The sequence below is a fragment of the Ceratotherium simum genome, chromosome 14 (genome assembly GCF_057802395.1).
Source record: "Ceratotherium simum simum isolate JZ-2026a chromosome 14, ASM5780239v1, whole genome shotgun sequence".
NCBI classification, from domain to species: domain Eukaryota; kingdom Metazoa; phylum Chordata; class Mammalia; order Perissodactyla; family Rhinocerotidae; genus Ceratotherium; species Ceratotherium simum.
In genome coordinates this window covers 10,695,872-10,715,804 of record NC_141913.1, presented here as the reverse complement: position 1 = coordinate 10,715,804, position 19,933 = coordinate 10,695,872, and the positions used below count along the sequence as shown (strand labels likewise).

At 44.5% G+C, this 19,933-nt stretch overlaps 2 protein-coding genes across 2 annotated transcripts in view; one reads left to right on the top strand and one right to left on the bottom strand.

Moving 5' to 3' along the window:
- LOC147915259 (uncharacterized) overlaps window positions 1–19,933 on the bottom strand; it is a 108,725-nt gene that overhangs the window by 18,788 nt on the left and 70,004 nt on the right. The gene's annotated exons all lie outside the window — the stretch shown is intronic.
- The window catches only part of COLEC12 (collectin subfamily member 12), a 179,009-nt gene that overhangs the window by 137,870 nt on the left and 21,206 nt on the right, over window positions 1–19,933 (top strand). Inside the window, exons 4-7 of the mRNA XM_004421032.3 lie at window positions 4,392–4,490; window positions 5,250–6,296; window positions 17,316–17,804; window positions 18,792–18,928. Of these exons, the coding sequence (XP_004421089.1) occupies window positions 4,392–4,490; window positions 5,250–6,296; window positions 17,316–17,804; window positions 18,792–18,928 (1,772 nt within the window). The remainder of the gene's footprint in view (window positions 1–4,391; window positions 4,491–5,249; window positions 6,297–17,315; window positions 17,805–18,791; window positions 18,929–19,933) is intronic.

Below are 19,933 nucleotides of genomic sequence, written 5' to 3'. Positions count from 1 at the left end.
ACAAGACCCAGTTCTCCCTTCACACATCTCCCTTTGAAGTCTAGAGAAACTCTCCATTAAAAAAAAAAAAAGAGGAAGAAAAAAAGAATATTTAGTGAAACAAGATGTTTCTCTGAAGGAGAAGTTGAAAGGAAATGAAATAGAAACTCCTTTATTTATCAGAGTTAGCCAAGGCAACTCCATACTGTTTTCCTCAAAACTGTCCTTTACTTCTCCTTTTATGTCACTTAACATAGCTACAAGTTAGGATAAAACTTAAGTTCCTTCTAGAGAATTTGCTGAACAAGTCAGGGAACTGCTGAGTCACCCAGACAGGTCTGTACAGTGGCTGTGACCGGGAGACATGTCAGCCACTTTACAGAAAGCATGTTTTTGCACAGTTACAGCGTGGTGCATCCTCTGCCCTGGGCTTTTTATCATCAGTCAACAGAGCTTCCATGGCAGAAGCCATCTCCTGAGTTCAATGGGTCATGTTTCCTCCAGAACATTCCCCGAACAGAAAAATTCCGCCCAGTTGTCCTGCCCAGTAGGCATCCATCTTAAGGTAATTAGGACAAAGAAGAAAGGCAGAAATCTGAATCTTTCTCCCTAAGAATCTCCTCTGACTCAACATTCCTAGTCATAGAATATCTACCTTGCTGCCAGAGTCGTGATTCCAGCTGGATAAGTAGGCTTTCAGATGTGTGTCAGATCACACTGTGCAGCTCTTGTTAGAATCCAGGGTAACATTCTGCACCCAGATCTTCTGCATTTTTGTAATGAAACCTGAAATAGTGTTCAAGGTAGAAAGGTCTTTACTGCATCCCAAGGGAGTGTCACTGGTATTACTGGGGAGTCCCAGGTACAGTGAGGGGGTGTGTTTCCCCCTGAGGACCGTGATTAGTCTGGTACAGACGCTCGTGAGCAGTGGATAGGAGCTCTGTGCTCTGCTCTTGTTCCCTGTCCTCAAGGCCTGGGGCCATGAACTGTGTCCCTTGTGTCCTCAGAGTGTAGCTCTGCGCCATATACATGGCGGATGCTTAGTGAACATCTGAGGATGATGCCTGTAAAGAGAAGGTAAAAAAGACATAATCCTTCCCCTCAAGGGATTTTTGTTGGAGGAAACCAGATGTAGGAAAAAGGAATACTAAATGAGAGGCAATGTAGCGTTATAGAGAAAGCATGGATTTTAGAGTTAGAGCTCCTGGCCTGGTATCCCACTTGGTAATCTTCCAAGCTGTGCGACTCTGGGCAAGTTACTGAGCATCTCTGAGCCTCAATTTCTTCATCTGTGAAAGAGGAGTTGTAAGGATTAACTGCAGTGATGGTGCAGTGTACCCTGCAACAAGTAGGCGCTCAATAAATAGAGGCTGTTAATACTGCCATTCAGATAAAGGTTCAGTCAGTGTGGTGTGGAATCCAGCCATCAGGGAAGGCTCAGCACGATGGGCTGGGGAGGTTTGGAGCGGACCTTAGGGGATGGGTGGAATCAAGACAAGGGAGGAGAGGTTAGTGGCCCAAGCTGAGGGATGATACCAAAGTGCTTCTATGGAAGAGGCGTTACTGTCAGATTATCCCAGAGAATTCACTTTGGGAACTTGAAGAGGGACAACTCCTCAGGTGTGCGATACCTGAAGCACTGATATTCTGAAGAAAAACTCCCTGTCAAGAAACAGTTTCCAATGAAGGGGAGCCTGTGAAATAACAGACAGCTAGTAATAACAGGGGAGCCTGTGAAATAACAGACAGCTGTGTGTTTCATGTCCGTTTTCCTCATATGAGAATGATCTACAAACGGAGTCAACATCTAGAGACTGGGAGTTTCTAGGGTGAGATAGGACAGATCTGCCCCTGTTTTCCTGAATGAGAATTTGTGCTAATAAGAGTAAAAACCAACGAAAATGCTGTGTGCTGTTACAGAAGTGTTGGTTCTGGATCTCCATTAGTTTAGTATTTTTATGCAGTGGCAAGCTGCCAGCTTTTCAACTCTAAAGTTTGCAACTTTATACCAAGGTCATTTTTTGGGGGAGCGGGAGAGGAAGATTAGCCCTGAGCTAAAATCTGTTGCCAATCCTCCTCTTTCTGCTTGAGGAAGATTAGCCCTGGGCTAACATCCGTGCTCATCTTCCTCTACTTTATATGTGGGACTCCTGCCACAGCATGGCTTGACAGGTGGTGCGTAGGTCCACGCCTGGGATCTGAACCCCCGCGCCCCGGGCCACCGAAGTGGAGCATGTGAACTCAACCCCATGCCACCAGGCCAGTCCCCCAAGATCCTATTTTTAAACACAGAACATGCCCCAGTGCATGTAACTAGTTCATTAGCACTTGTGGGCAGGGCAAATGGTTTGGTTTTTTTTAAATGAATGTATTTATTTCTTTAGTCTGTGCAAACCTGAATTATCTGTCCATGACAGTTCTGTGTTTTCAGAAACTTACATGGAAGAAAAATCAGAGGGGGTGGAAAATGACTGCCTGTCAGCATAGTGAGAGGTTTCTTTGGCTTCCAGGAAAAAAGTGTGGACTTAAGATCCTGCGTGTGGTTTGAGGACAGACTGAGGCATGTGTTTTGATTTGAGAATCAAAACTGAACCGAAACTTGTAAACATTACATATTTTATTTTTTAAAAGTTTAGCTTTGCTGAAATGCAGCTGAAACATTTTGTTCTTCAGAGTTTCCCAGGATTTAGGAGGACGCATACCTATCCAACAACCCTGAGGTGCAGATTATTATAACTTTACCTCTGTGTCTATATAGTCATTTTACAAAAAACAATAATTGTTCAACTAAACGCCACACTCACTGCCAGTGCCGAGGCTTCCCTGGGCTGGTCGGTTTGTGTGTTTGTTTGCATGACCTCTGGCTGGGCCAATTTTTCACACGCCTCAGCTGCCAGCAGGCAGGTTCTCATTTATTTAAATAAATGGTGTAATAAGTTAGTATGTGTTGAACAACTACTAAGTGCCACACACTGAGCCAAGAGCTGGAGATGAAACTGAATACAAATTTGCCTGCCTTAAGGGATCTTGTAGTAAACAAGCCACAACAACACGGTGAAGCAACCCTGCAACCGGGAAAGGACTACTTGCCAAGAGAGCTCGGCAAGACGCACCTCAGCAAAGATTTCCCACAGGAAGTGACGCGCTGAGTCTCAAAGAGCAAGTAGGGCTTAGCTGGGTGAAGAGGCCAGGGAGGAACATTCTAGGTGGGAAGAAGAACACATGGAAAGGCTCAGGTGAGAAAGAGCATTTGGTGCAATGCACACATTTCATAACGTCAGACTGTGGAAGCCAAGGGAGAGCACGAGGAGCTTCTCCAGGGAAGGTGCCGGGAGCCATGGAGCTGGGTCACGTTAGGTCATGCAGACCCATGGGGATGTACTTCTCCTTCCTGGTGGGAGCCAGGAGAATCTCCTCACACAATCCTGCATGGGTGGAACACTGGATGAATCAAATAAACTGGATCCATTGGCTCACAGTTAATATACAAAGTATATTCAGGCCTTAAAAAAAGTCACTATTTAAAAAAAGCTATTGATACCAAGAAGGACAGTCCAACTTCATCCCAAGCTGCTAGAGGTTGGATCTCACAGGAGTCACTTCTGGAGAGACACACTCTTGATAGATATTTTAGAAAGAAGAACTTGAAGTCCTAACCATAGAGAATTAACTGTCTTCTGAGAACAAATAAGAACAGAAGCTTTTATTTAACACTACATCACTAACTTTCCCTCCCATGTATAATCGAGAAGATGCTAAAAAAAAAACCTTCTTGGTAGATCATTGTTTGGAAGTCCACTGAGGCATCTTCCTGGGAACTGGTAAACTGCAGGTTCCCTTGTCACTAAGAGAAGCAGATTTCCAGGCCTCAGTGGTGGAACCCATGACAGAGAGGGGCAGACACTCTTGACTTTGCATCCCTTCTACGAAGCCTCTGCGTATAGACTTGAGCCAGGTGTTCTTTGTCATGGAGTCTCCTTCTAGGTAAGTGACTCCTACCTGCCTGGAATGGTAGGGAGTCTGATGAGTGGTGAAATTTTGTAAATGATCACAGTGTTATGCTTCCATCTGTGGGAATTAGTCTAGGAAATAATACAGATTGAGGACTCTGTAATACATAAAAATTTACAAATCAGTTCCAAACAATTTCTACAACATCCAAGGCAATACCAAATCATGAGAATAGTTAAAAACGTACAATTCTCAAATTGACAAGTAAACTACCTCTGGTTTTTGTGACAAGTACATTATTTATTTTTCTTAAAGAATGGCTTTTTCCCCATATTTGATTTCATTTATACTCTTTGTTTCAATCTGTTTCCTTTATTCTGTAATGAAAGGATCTCTTGTTGAAACTGAAAAGTAAAATTTGATCAGGTATGTTTATTAATGCATTGATTTCCAAATCTTAGTTGTAGAGAAAATGGACAATGTCACAGGTGGCATGGAGACATCTCGCCAAACCTATGATGACAAGCTCACAGCAGTGGAAAGTGACCTGAAAAAATTAGGTAATCTGCAACAAGAGTAAGCATGAAGTTGAATGCCCTGACTCTGCTTTGTAGAAATGACCACAGCTTTTTAGGATGTTGCTGTAAACTCACATTCACCCAGAAGGATGTTAAATTTTCTGTTGTATTTTGAATGTTTCCTCATGATTTACTTCAAAGACTTATAAATTTTCAAGTTAAGGACCAATTTTGGAGTTCAGTCCCCTCCCAAAACACTGTTATGTGCCAAATAAAATCTGAAGACCAATCCTGATCAAAAAGAACCACAAATACCCTTTATTAAAAGCTCTTTTATAAAATGCTCAGTAAATTCCTATTTGAATCATTTTAAATTGCAAAGAAGAATTGTAGAGATTAATTTTAAAAATAAAAATCTTTTAAAAATAAAAGATTCCAGCCTATTCTATCCTTTGATTTTTGTTTTCATTTTTTAAAAAGGAATTTTGGTGAATTTAAACAACAGTAGGTTATTTCCTTCCTGACACCCTGCCCGGTGCTCTAGAATCAGGTAAATTCCTCTCTTTCTTGAAGAAAAGTGTTGACCCAAATTAGTCAGTCCTAGTTCTTTGCACCCTTTCCAATTCCCCAGGGCCCAGTTTTAATAGATATGTGGATTTTTCTAATGCAGAGCAGTCTGCATATCCCACAAATTTTATATCTGAAATAAGTACATACCAGTTAAGTCTCTTTGGGATCTCTGACCTCATCTGAACACTTGTCCATACCACCAATCTAAGTAACAGACGTGTCTTATTCTAGGAGACCAAACTGGGAAGAAAGCCATAAGCACCAACTCAGAGCTCTCCACCTTCAGATCAGACATTCTGGATCTTCGACAGCAACTTCGTGAGATCACAGAAAAGACCAGCAAGAACAAAGATACGTTGGAGAAGTTACAGGCGAGTGGAGATGTACTGGTGGACAGGCAGAGTCAACTGAAAGAAACTTTGGAGAATAACACTTTCCTCATCACCACTGTAAACAAAACCCTGCAGGCATATAATGGCTATGTCACAAATCTGCAGCAAGATACCAGCGTGCTGCAGGGCAACCTGCAGAGCCAAATGTATTCTCATAATGTGGTCATTATGAACCTCAACAACCTGAACCTGACCCAGGCGCAGCAGAGGAACCTCATCACTACTCTGCAGCGGTCTGTGGATGACACAAGCCAGGCTATCCAGCGAATCAAGAACGACTTCCAAAATCTGCAGCAGGTTTTCCTTCAAGCCAAGAAGGACACTGATTGGCTGAAGGAGAAAGTGCAGAGCTTGCAGACACTGGCTGCCAATAACTCTGCCTTGGCCAAAGCCAACAACGACACCCTGGAGGATATGAACAGCCAGCTCAACTCATTCACAGGTCAGATGGACAACATCACCACGGCCTCACAAGCCAACGAGCAGAACCTGAAAGACCTGCAGGACGTACACAAGGATGCAGAGAACAGAATGGCCATCAAGTTCAGCCAGCTGGAGGAACGCTTCCAGCTCTTTGAGACGGATATTGTGAACATCATTAGCAACATCAGTTACACAGCCCACCACCTTCGGACGCTGACCAGCAATCTAAATGAAGTCAGGACCACTTGCACAGATACGCTGACCAAACACACGGATGATCTGACCTCCTTGAATAATACACTGGCCAACATCCGTTTGGATTCTGTTTCTCTCAGGATGCAACAAGATATGATGAGGTCAAGGTTAGACACTGAAGTAGCCAACTTATCAGTGATTATGGAAGAAATGAAACTGGTAGACTCCAAGCATGGTCAGCTCATCAAGAACTTTACAATACTACAAGGTAAGTGAAAATTCTGAATTTATATTTGTATTAGTTATAGATTGCTATATAACAAATTACCCTAAAACTTGGCAATTTAAAACAGTAAACATTTATCTCACAGTTTCTATGGATTAGGAATTCAGGAGCAGCTTAGCTGGGTGGTTCTGGCTTAGTATCTCTCATGAGGTTGTATTCAAGGTATTGGCCAGGGCTGCAGTCATCTGAAGCCTTAACTGGGGCTGAGGATCTGCTTCCAAGATGGCTCATTCACATGGCAGTTGACAGGAGGCCTCAGTTCCTCACCATGTGAAATTGCTTGACATGGCAGCTGACTGCCTCCAGAGCAAGTGATCCAAGAGAAAGCAAGAAGGAAGCTACAATGCCTTTTATGACCTAGTCTCAGAAGTCACATACTATCACTTCCACCGTATTCTGTTCTTTAGAAATAAGTCTCTAAGTCCAACCCACACTTAAGGGGGAGGGGAATTAAGCTCCACATCTTGAAAAGAGGTGTAACTAAGAATTTATGGACAGTGCTCCAAGATACTCCATTAAATATTTGTTGAATGAAAGATTAATTTGGATTTTCTCAGTGCCTAGCTATTTCAATGCCACTATAAATTGGGCTCCTTTGGAAGCAAGATTAATTCTTTTAGGTCACAGAGTTACCACTAAGAGATTCCTGTTTCCAGTGTCATGAGCAGATGGATGGTTGGCCATCACAGTAACTGTAAGGCCACAGAGGAGGGAAGCAACGTAACTTGTATATAAAATCTGAGTTTTACTCTCATCCAGGTCATCCATGGAAATTGAAATTCCTTGGCTCAGATTAAGTCTACTTTTGAAGATTTGCAGCAACCATATATTAATAGTATTTTCCAGTCATCAACTATTTTCACAGGTTTTAAGTCGAAAGTACTATATAGAAGATGCTGTGCTCAGCATTCTGGAGTATACAAAGTATATATATCTTTGCCCTCAGATAGCTTAAAATCGAGAGAATTTCAGAGCATCAGGAGACTGGCTATAAGCAAAGTAATCCTGATTTTCAAAAAGGGAATAAAGGTGGATTCTACACACTATGTAGAATGAGGAACTTGTCTTCAAGCCGGAGAAAAGATTATTAAAAGGATAATTTGTGAGCTTTCAGGAAAGCAGCACTCATCGGAATGAGTTCACTAAGAAAAAGGCAGGTGAACTTAATCTTATCTCCTCACATTAACAGAGTTATTAGATTGTTTACAGTAGGATAATGAAAAATAGCATATCTGGATTTTACCAGAGCATTTGGCACTGATACTCTTAAGAACAAGATGGAGAAATAGGTGCTGGATTATAGCACAGTTTGATGGATTTATTGGTTGTATTGGTTTTCTGCGCTGCATAACAAATTACTACAAACTCAGTGGCTTAAGACAACACCCATTTCTTATTTCACAGTTTCTGTGAGTCAGGAGTCTGGGCATGGCTTAGGTGGGCCCTCAGCTCAGGGTCTCACCAGGTTGCAGTCTCATTGAGGGGCTGAGGTTTCATCAGAGGCTCTACTGGGGAAAGATCCATTTTCCACACTTCCTCAGATTCTTGGCACAATTCATCTCCTTGCAACTGTAAGATTGAGGTTTCTGTTTTCTTTTTGGCTGTCAGCTGGAGACCACACTCAGTTCCTAGAGTCCACCGACAGTCCCTGGCCATGTGACCATCTCCCAACATTGCAGCTTCTTCAGAACTAGCAAGAGAGTCTCTTTCACTCCAGTCTGCTAAAACCAAGTCTTATATAATGTAACCTAGTCAAGGGAGTGACATCCCATCACCTTTGCCATTTTCTGTTGGTTAGAAGCAAGTCACAGGTTCCACACTCAAGGGGAAGGGATTACACAGGGCATGAGTCATTGGGGGTGACCTGGGGTGTGTCTGCCACATTGGTTGAATGACTGAGTATAAAGAGTAGTAGTTACTGAGCCCCTGTGAGCCTGGAAGCAGGTCTGGATGGCAGATGGCAGGGCCCTGTTCAACAGCTTTGTCAGTGACTAGCATGAGGATATGGATGACCTGGTAATCCAATATTTGTGTGACATGAAACTGTGTATACTAGCTAATGGATGATAGAATCATAATCCAAAGTGATCTGGAGAGGCTGGAATAGTAAAGAGATGCCAACAAAATGAAATAGGGAATAAATGTAAAATCCTGCTTATAGATGGAAAAGACCAAGAAGACAAATTTTGATGGGAAGGCATGGCTTAAAGGAAGTGTGCATGAAAAGCATGGTGGTTTTAGTTGACTGTGAGCAAATAAATGTGTCTGCCAGGGAATCTAATGTGATTTTTGACTATATCAATAAAAATATGGTATCCAAAATGAGGGAGGTGATAATCTTACTCCATTCAGTATGGCAAGACCGCCCTGGGAGGATAGTGTGTACTTGGGGAAGGACAGTCAAAGACCAGCATGCTCAGAAAAATATGACTAGGATGATGGAGTCTAGAAACCATGTGCTGTGAGACAGGACTGAAGAATCTGGGAACTTTAACCTATAGGAAAGACTTAGTGGGGTAACAATGCAGCTGTCTACAACTATCTAAAAGGCTATCACGTGGAAGAGATTTTAAATGACATCTGAGGATCTCCAGAGGGCGAAACTAAGACAAGTGGGTATTCATAAAAGAAAGATAAATTTCGGTTTTATATGATGTTTCTTATAAAAATTGGTGTTGCCTGAAAATATAATGGCTTCCCTGAGCAATATGAGTGCCCCAACTCTAAAGGGACTAACAATTGCAAGTCAGGGATATTATAGGTGTGAGTCATACTCTGAATAAGGGGTGAGCTTTCAAATGATAAGAAAGCTCTTCAGTGCTTGATTTATGTTTTTCCTATTCTCTCTCAACCTAAATTCAGAATGAGGGCTGACCTCAGCAGATGTGCAACCTCATAAAATAAGAGCTTTCTAAGTTTCTCTCGGAATTGGTATTCTGGATATTTTCTACCTATAAATTTCATAGTTTTATTATTCCATTAGTTTAATTGTTAGCTTGTCTTCTGTAAGGAAACTTCTGACATATTTAGTTTATAGACAGCATGGCTTGTCAGCTAAAGAAGTATATGAAGAGCTCATAGTTGAAGATTCAGACCATGGCTTTAAAGTAGTTAATGTTTTCATTATTATGATTATTTTTATCAGCTAATATTGAGTGTGTATTGAGTGCTTTTCACAAACCATCCCAGTGAGTCCTGCCAACAACTCTGTAAGACAGGCACTTATAAGATCATCACCGGTTTACAGACAAGGAAACTAAGGCTTAGAGAGGTTTAAGGACCTTAAATTTACAAAATTTACAGAAATGGTAAGTAGCTAAACAGGATCTGAGCCCAGGCTGTGTGGTGCCAAAGCCCACAGTTGTTAACCCCATCAGTAGTCGCTGAAAGTGATGCCCCACCCCCCGTCCCCAGCTGCCCCTGAAGGAGTCTGAGAGAGCAGGAAGTTGAGATTTCATTCTAAGTGTGAGGGGGAGGTTTTAAGCAAGGTGGTGACATGACTTGATTTATATTTTTAAAAGGTCATTCTGGGTGCTAGGGGAAAAATAGATTTCGGGGGAGCAAGTATGGAGGCAGGGGTCTAGTGAGAGGCTATGGACCAGCTATGGGTGACTTGGAATGGGATGGTATCAGTGGAGATGAGGAAGTGGGTCTCTTCATTCAGGAGGAGTCTTGGAGGTAGACTCAAGGGCAGCCCTGCCCTTCCCTGGACCACAGGGCTCTGCTGTAGAAGGTCCTGACTGGCCTCCTCCAGCCATGCCAAGGGGAGGAATCCACAGGCTCAAGGGGCTGAGTATTCAGAGCCCATGCCAACCCGTCCTTGACCCTGTTTGGTGCCCAGGACCCTGGAATTCCCTACCCAAAGTGTCCCAAGCCCAAAGGAGCAGCCAAGTGGCACCTGTGTGTTGTAGGGGTGGGGGTGGACAGAAATTGAACACAGGGTCAGGGGCTGGTGTGTGTGGCTGGATGAGGCTGATGGATGGATCAGCTGTGAGGAGTGAGGGAAAGAGGAACAGGATGTCTTCTAAGTTTTTAGCTTGAGCAACTGGTGGATGGTGGTACAGACTGGGGAGGTGCAGAAAGAGCGGCCCGTTTAGACTCTATATTAAGTGGAAGATGTCTATTAGAATGCGATTTCTGAAACACCTCAGAGCTTGGTTTCTGAATGATATTTTCCTTTTCAAATATGCCTTCCCAATTACATTTATCCTTGGTCTTGTCATTACCTCCACTTTCTGTGAATTGAACTGAGAAACTTCTCAAGTCAACCAAGCTACCCCTTTTCTATTCAGTCTATTCAACTGCCTCCAGAACAGGAGTGCCCACCAGGTATTCCAAGAGAACAAGGAACTGAGGGAAGAAGTCCATTTCCGAATGCAAGCATTTTCTTCCACACTTCTTCTCTAGTGCCTTTCTTCTTTCTCTACATGCACATCCCATCTCTGAGGATAAGGGAAAGATGGGATAAAGCAAGAGGGAGCAAGATGGATTAACATTGGTTTATGTTGGGCTTGCCTCTGCAAGATTCAAAATACTCTGATGCTTTCCAGGAAATTCTTGGTGACTCGCACTTAATGAACCCTAATGCTTCCTGTACAGTTCAGCCCCCTAAGACAGTTGCCTAATAAGTGAAAGCTGAAGCTGACTGATTGCACTGAAGTTAAATGATAATGTGGAAATAGATATTAAAACACATGTTGAATCCCGACAATTATCTCTACATCGATAAACCAAAAAACCTGTTAAGAAAGCCTTATTTTTTTTGTTGTTAAAATAACAAAGATTTTTATCCTAATTATGTACACAGAGAACTTTGTACCTCATAATGCACACTCTTGGGTAGGAAGTTCACCTCACATCCTGAGCTCTTCCTCTGCAAACTACGGAGAGTGTCAGTGCATCCTCCCAGTGCAATCAGAGGGTTCCCTTCCTCTGCTCTTCGGAGAGAGGCATAAGATTTAGTGGGTAAGAACAAGTGTTCTGGAATCAGACAGGGACAGACCTGGATATAAGTACCAAGTTCCTCATCTTCTCTGTGTCTCAGTTTCCTCGTCTGTATCTACCTTTTAGAAGTTATGAGAACTTAATGAGATGATGTAAATAAAGCACTTAATGCAGTGCCTAGCAGGGGGTTAGCTAATAGTCATACCCAAGTGTGAGTGAGTTCAGTTGCTATCCAAGGTTTCCCTTCTGCTGTAGCCTCAGCCAGTACAGCGCAGTGGAAAACAACAGCTTCGTGTGCACAAGGAATAAAATTGTACAGACAGAGTTAAGGTTGATTTGAGTCCAGAAGTCCCTCCTGCTGGCTTACTGGTGCCCAGCTCTGGAAAAGAATCAGATTCAGATGCTCAACAGCTAGCTTTCACTCATTTTTTAATCCACGTTTATTGAGTGTCTGCGATATGCCAGTCATGCTGCTGAGTACTTGGATAAATTGCTTTCATTGTTACATCTCTTTAAGGTAGGAACGACCAGCATTCCCCATTTGCAGGGGAGGGAACTGAGGCACAGAGAGCCTGAGTAACTTATCTGAGGTCAAGCAGCTAGTAAATGGCGGGCAGCGCTAAACTTGGGTCTGTCTAGTTCCCAAACCCATGCTTCCAATGGCACCCTGCTGCCCTCTGATGATTCAAGAGAACAGATGACATGTTCAGGGAGGTTGAAACGCAGGAGAGTTTATTTTCAAGAGAGCAATCGGTTTAGGCTTCAATAAGGGATTGACATTTGAGCTGGACCTTGAAAGATGCATAGAAAGACTGAAGGGGCAGGGGACAAAGCAAAGTGAATCAGGCAGGAGGCCTCAGTTTCTCTCATTGCCGACCCCACCCTCTCCTGGTACACTTCCGCAAACAAGATTGCTTGTTGGGGCATCCTTGAGAGCTCACGTTTGAAGGCATAGAAGCAGACTGTGGCTGGTTAGTAAGAAACAGAAGTTTAAACACACCCTCCTCTGTGGACAGGGAGCTTTCGTGGCTTTCCAGAAGCCTGACTGTCTTAAACATAAGGTCAAGAATCAAACTATTCTTCAAAACAATTGCCATATAATATCTATTAAATTTCCTTTTAATTTGTACATTCCTTTTCACCTCAGTGAAGCAGAATGACTTTTTCATATTGTAGGTATTTAATAAATGTTTGATTAATTCATTTGCTTTCAAAGTCGATTTTTAAATGAGAAGAAAAATGTGTCAGATTATGTTACTGCTTTTCTCTGTCTTCCAACTTTACCACTAGTGGTTCTAAAATGAAGTCTTCAAGATTTGGATGGCAGTAAGAATTAAAGTGGTTTCTCCACTTCCTGTTTTGTTGGAAAACAAATTGGAAACTTATCTCGGGGGTGGGACCCGGGGTGGGGCCCTTCCCAGGGCCTGCAGGTTGGTTGCCAAAGCAGAAACAGCACAGCGATTTCAAGTCCTCTGTCCTCTTTGAACTGCTTGTTGAGAGGGTTCGGGTGTTCACGCTCCCAGCTCTGGAGTCTGGTGAGCACGGGGAGCAGGTTTTGCTGGCAGTGCAAACAGAGACTGCTCAGAGCTTGGGTCTCAGTCATATCTGGGCATTTCTGGAGCTTGTGATGGCTGTACCAGCAACATGGGCATCCCGGCGTTTCAGAATCCTGAGCCAGGCAGCCACTACTTGGCCTTGAAAGCAAATCTCAAATTTGCTTCTGTTTGGGACATCACATGTGCCTCCACATGTGGCGTAACCATCTTCTCAGCTCTGAATTCAAGTTGTAACTGAACAAGCTCATAAACACTCCCACGTCATTTATCTCAGTGTTTTCGGTTTTAAGGCACTAAGTGTGGCTTATATTTTATTTCATTTTATTTTTACTTCAACAGCTGCCCAATAAAAGATTCAAGTAAGACCTAAAAGCTTAGTATCATCCAGATGCTAATAAGTGATACTGGTGTCCTTGGTCCTAGGGGAAGATATACCACTGGCATCAATAATCGACTTTTTATGGGGGTCCAGTGCTGGCTTTTAAATGTTTTAGCTCTTTTTCTCAGTGATTTTTAAAAAGAAATAAATAGTAGATTTCTAGGTCTTAATGAGCCAAGTACATTATACAAATCTCCTTATGTGTGGGACACACAGAGCACATTTTCACAGAGCCCAGCATCTGAAGGCAGAGCATCCGCTTCCTGCTCCAGCTCCGTGATGGTTTTCCCAAGGCTGGGGCAGCTGTGGATGAAGACAACATTAACAGTGTGCTTGCCAGGACTTGATCCACAGCCATGAATATTCTGTGAGAGAGACAGATAACCTATTTGTGATGGATATAGTACTTTGTATGAAAAATTCGGTTGTGGTGCTAATCCAGCTGGGAAATCCATCACAATTAAGATGTTAGACCTTTATCAAAGGCAAAAACTTGTGTATTCTCACAATATCTATTCCCGTCCTTCACAAGACCTGGAATTAGCATCTGCTGGTATTTTGTGCTGACTGTGGGATCCATGCTTGATGCCCTTTTTAAAATAAGCCACAACTTCTATGTGGAGTGAGTGGGGACATCCAAGAACCATCTCAGTTCAGGGGGAAATAGCTGAACACCATAAAATACCCCACCCCAGAAAGAAATAAGATTAATGAAAAGCTGTCACCCTGGGTAGGGGAGGTCTTGGATTCATGTCAAGAGAGGAAGAGAGTTGTGTGTCTTTGGAATTCTGTCAGAAACCAGAGGAAGGTGTTCTGGAAGAAAAACAACTCCTGCCACATTGGTCTGTCAGAACAGGGAGACAAGCCCCTGAACAGTCACTATTTCATGGGCACAGGTAAACTCATACACTTGCAAGTATAGCACCAACCCCAGATGTGAGTGATTAAGAAACACTGATTATTGGTGAAATTTATAAAGAGAATAAGGATAAAGAATTTTTAAAGCACTTGAATTTCCCAACAGACCTTCTTCATTATTTGGATTTCTTAAGGCTAAACATAGAACATAAAACAGAAATAGTTGAAAAGCTACTTTTATTTTTGCTGTTATTCCAAATAAATTAGAATTTGTGTGTGTATGTGTTTTGGCCTGTTGTCAGTGTTGTTCCATTAGAATCTTCCATAATGCTACATCCATTTTGGGGGAATGCACATGCCATCTTCCTCACTATTAATCTAGGCCACTATTTCTCAACTACACAAAGGAACTAAGATACCTTTTTTAAAGGAGAATCTGGCAGTGAATATCCACCTTCCCTATCTTTACTAAATAGGCTAGACTATTTAATATTTTCAGGTTAAATGGAAAAAAATTCAGATTGCAGATGAGGAGACCACTGGATCATTTCTTAAAAAAGACATCTCCCCATGATCATTCCATAGTGGCAGCCAGGGTCAACTGACACGTAGATTGCGTGGAGCTATACTTCTGAGAATAAACAAGGTGAGGAACACCAGGCAGGTCACCATTCCCTAAAAATCTCTCCCTTCTGGCCTCGCCTTGGACCGGAAATGTTAGCAGTAACACATTGGGCCTTTTGACCCATGATGCACACTGATCTGATAAACACTCGCTGAACAATGACTATATACCAGACACTGCTAGATGGGGAAGTGCCCCCAAAGGACAAACAAGGACTAAAAGAATAGAGAAAGAGGGAAAACTTCCATCTGGAGTGACCTGGGAGGATTACACGGTAGGTAAATAGGAATTTTCCAGATGGATATGACAGAGGAAATTCTAAGAGAACAGATGTGCAGAAGTGCAGAGGAAGATGGAATAAACACATGTGAGACCTGGTCATGAAAGCCTTGATACCAGATGATCAAGTAAGGGCTGAATATTCTGGAGCAAGTGGAGATCAGGGTTGTGTGAGAGGAAGACAAATGTGGGAAAGATGCAGAGTGGGATGAATGGAGAGAAATCAGAGGTAGGAAGAGCAGTTAAGAGGTTACCATAAAAATCTACCAAAGAGACAGAGAGAGGGGCGGGAGTGAGGGAGGGAGGAAGAGAGAGAGAGAAGACCCACACTAGGGTCTTGATGAGTAGCGGAAAGGGAGAGACGGTTGTGATGATGTGGCGGGATAAGGGATGATGGAGGGAGGACATAACAGCAAAGAGATGATAAGGTCAGTTTTAGACATGCCAGGTCGGAGGTCCTGGCAGGACATCCCAGAGAAAATGGACCATCCAACTATGAGATGGAAATAAGGACCCAGAGCCTAGGAGAGCTGATGATAGAGAGGAGCCAACACAAGTCAATGGGCAGAAGTCAATGAGTCGGGATCAGGGAGATGGTGCTTTGTCCTAAAGTCTCATGCTTATGGAGCAGACAACCCTAGAAGGAACGCAATGAAGCTAGTCCTAGCCATTAGTGTAAACTCGCTTATAGCTCAGTAGAGGGTCCTGCCGGTAAATCCATGGGCGACATCACAGGTAACCTTAAATAAGGAAAGCTGAGTCCAGGGCCTGGGTTCTTGCTAAGGGAGAGATGGGTGGGCTGGACTTGGGGCCATGGATAGTATGAGGGTACAGTGACGTCCATCAGGGCCTAGGAGGGGAGGGGGCAGAGAGATCCCCCTATTGAGGTGGGAAGGCTGCTTCCCCATTCTGTCCTAACCAGCTGGAGGGTAGTGGTGGTGTAGGAGATAGAGAAAACAGGGTAGGAGCCCTACCTACCCTTCATCCCCCCAGCACTTCCACCCTTCCAGCTGGAAAGTCTCTCTCCTTCTATAGAAAGAACAGGCGTGGGTCTCTTTTACTTACTTATGTAGAATTGTGAGATCTCAGAAACTCTGAGATTCCAGGGAGTAGAATGTTTGAGAACAGTGTCCTCTGAGATACATTCATGTCAACGGGAGACGACCTGGATTCCCATCCCAGCTCCATGACTAGATTGTGACTGTCCGTCTTATTCCCCGGGTGTATCTGTCCTGAGTAGCTAAGTAACCTTGAACACAGAGCTTGGCGTTTCTGGCCCTGCATGTCCTCAAATGTGCTGTGGGAATAACATGTCATAGACGAAGGTCAGGTGACATGTGAAAGTACCTCAAACTTTCGAGTGTGTAGTCATTCACCCTACAAATCCTGGTTGTGGTGTATTTGTGTCAAGTGGCCTCTTACCCCTGAGAACTCAAAGAAAACAAGACAGTCCTGTGTTAAGTGAGCTGCTTTGTGGGACGAGAAGGCATTTGTCTTCCTTCCTTCCCTGGTTTTTTTAGGGAGAACTGCGTTTTCTTCCTTTGGTGGAAAAAGGGTGTCATTTTTTCTCCCCTGCCAGTTAGATGATCCCCCAAGTTCTTCTCTAGCTCCCCTTCCCTGTTTGCATTATTAGACAAACAGACTGGAGAAACAGAAACTGCCCCTCCTCAGCCCTGGCCCGGGGAGCGCTTTCCTCAGAAACCTCCCGTCCCTCTGAGCTGGTCCACGATGGGTGAGGCTCAGCCCCAAGGACAGCAGTGTCCCCTCAGCACTGTGGAGGGGACAGGGGGGCCAGGTGGGCTTGGTGTGGTGCAGGAATGAATAGGACCATGCCTCTCAACACTTGATGGCATTTCTGTGTCTAATTCTACACTTTATCCCAAACACCTTGCACGGTGCTTGTCATGTAACAGGTGGCTAATAAATATTTGTCAAATTAACGAAAAGACGAGGAAATCAATAGGAGGGAATCCTGATCCCAACCTGCACAGCTTTTCTGCTGGTGACAGACAGTCCAGATGACTAAGAGGGCCCACGTTAATGGTGTGAGTCACACTGCTACAGGGTCGACAGGAAGACGTCCCTTCCCCTAAAACATCCATGGATACTCAGAAGTGGTGCACTGTTAAGATATATTCTAAATTCTTGGAGCAGGAAGGGTGAGCTTAGTAAAGAAAACTTTTTACTAAAAAAAAAAATGCCGTCAACAATAGCATGGTAAAATAATAAGCATTCCTTATTGTGTATATTTTGTATGTCTAGATTTTTTTAAATTGGAGATTTTATAGGAAGATAAATTCTTCCCAATCACTCACAGTGGATTTCATGTTTATGCCATTTACATTTTTTTTATGTTTTAGGTCCTCCTGGCCCCAGGGGTCCAAAAGGTGACAGAGGACAGCAGGGACCCCCTGGTCCCACTGGCAACAAGGGGCAGAAAGGAGAGAAGGGGGAGCCTGGTCCACCTGGCCCCGCCGGTGAGAGGGGCCCAATTGGGCCGGTCGGGCCCCCTGGAGAGCGTGGCGGCAAGGGCTCCAAAGGCTCGCAGGGCCCCAAAGGCTCCCGCGGGTCCCCTGGGAAGCCCGGCCCTCAGGGCCCCAATGGGGACCCAGGTCCCCCCGGCCCACCAGGCAAGGATGGACTCCCGGGCCCCCAGGGCCCTCCCGGCTTCCAGGGACTGCAGGGCACTGTGGGGGAGCCTGGGGTACCTGGACCGCGGGGGCTGCCGGGTTTGCCTGGGGTGCCAGGCATGCCAGGCCCCAAGGGCCCCCCCGGCCCCCCAGGCCCATCAGGGGCAGTGGTGCCCCAGGCCCTGCAGAACGAGCCAACTGCAGCACCCGAAGCCAATGGTAAGTCTGAGCCCCACCTCCCACGGGGGGACGGGCAGGGTGTGCGCTCATGGCTGGGCTGGCCCCCACATGTGGCCCCATGCACCCCCCACATCCCATTTCATTTGGCAGTGAAGGCATCACCTGGGGCAGGCAGAGGGCCCTGCTGCTTTCACAGGCCTCCAGACCAGGTGGCGTCACTCAGGCACACGTGTTTCTGTCTAAACAGGACCAGACTCTCTAGCACTTGTTTATTTAGCTGAGTTGGGCCCTCAGGGACAAATGTGTCCCCAAACATTTCCTTCATAAAAGTCCAAGGCTGGCCACTCCCTGACCGTCCTGTCTTCATTTTATGCCCTTCACCCTGGGGAAAGACCATCCCTCAGTTAGCAAGCAGATGGAATTTTCTGTTACTGAAGCCCAGATTTCATTTCTTTTTGAGAAGGTGTTATGGTGCCTTCTAGTCCTTTGATAATTAAACCTTTGGTAAAACCTAAATGTTGGGTTTGCAGCTAAGCCTATTTTTCTCTCCTTTGACCCACACTGGATTCCATTTGATTTCCTTCAGTACGACTTGGGTCATCTTTGTTGTCCTGTAGCCTGGATTTGGTTCTGGGTTCTCCCATCTAGTTGTTTATAGGTTCCATATGATTCCAGGCTGACCTTGAACACCTGTGCCTGCACTGCTTGTTGTCATTGTTTCTGTTATTTCTGTCATTGTAAGGACTACTCCAGATGCAGAGGAACAAAGACCCAGCATCAATATTTTCCAGATTATGTAGTTTTAACTACTGTGTGCTCTGCAGTCTGCTTCCCTGTACTAGTCTTTGCTCCCAGCATGTCCGTGAGCTGATATCAGTCACGGGCTCCGCACACGTATGCTGGGGCTGCTCCTGGCCTGCGAGGGAAACCGGGCCATAGCTGTGGCCTCTTAAACATAGCTGAAGAAAGGCATAGGGCTTTCTGTGTCTTTTCTTAAATCAGCGTTTTAAACCTTTGCATTCCTAGGCTGTCCGCCTCACTGGAAGAACTTCACAGACAAATGCTACTATTTTTCGGTTGAGAAAGAAATTTTTGAGGATGCAAAACTTTTCTGTGAAGACAAGTCTTCACATCTCGTTTTCATAAACACTAGAGAGGAACAGGTATGTTGGCAGCATACTTACAGTTGGAGAAAACTATAATTTAAGGATAGTTTACATCTGGAAATTGCGTGCTTACTGGGGATTCCAAGATATCAAGAATTCATAGTCACATAAACAGAAGGCTGCATTATGGAGATGTGGGCTTCATCCAGTGACAGAAAGCATTCATGGCATGGGAGTTATGTCCTCTTGCTCCCACCTGGAAGATACTGCTTTATCAGGCCCGAGATGTGTGGCTTCTCCCAGTGGCTGTTGAGAGAGCCATAATGCAGAAGAGAAGCCTGCGGGTCGGCACCAGGCACTTGGAGAGAGAGAAGCAAAGAGGCATGAGCGCCGTTAGGGGTCTGGTAGGGTGCAAGGGACCAGACATATGGCCTCAGCAGGGTCAGGAAGGGCAGAGGCAGCCATGGGGACAGAGCCCACATGTGATAACGATGGTGACTAACACTAGGCCCCTACTGTGTGCCAGGCACTGGACAAGGCATTTTCTCCTTTAAACCTCACAACAACCCTAGAACCCATGGGTATTATTATCCCCATTTCACAGATAAGAAAACTGAGGCCCCGCAAGGCTGAATGATTTATTCATGGGGTGACAAGTAAATGCAGAGCTGAGACTGAAACTGAAGTTCATCTAGCAACAAGACCAATGCTCTTTCTTTAGCGCCATACTGTTCCAATGGCCGCCTTCCTTTTCCCTAAGTATCCCCACAGACACAACCCTGAAACAGCTGCTTCCAGTGGTAACTGACTGGGAATGAGCATACAACCAGGGCCTGGCTTTAGAATATACAGATCTGGGCCCAGTCCCAGCTCAGCCACTTATTATCTTTACTATGTAGGTTGTTGTAAAGGCTTCAAGACACGCCGCATGCAACACACTGGACATGTGACCTGGCTCAGAGGAAGAGTTCAATGATGCCATGGCTGTTACTATTATTAGAACATGGGAAGAACAGGTGGTGGAAGGGGGTGGAGCCTTGTGGAATGCATTGAGTGGTTTGG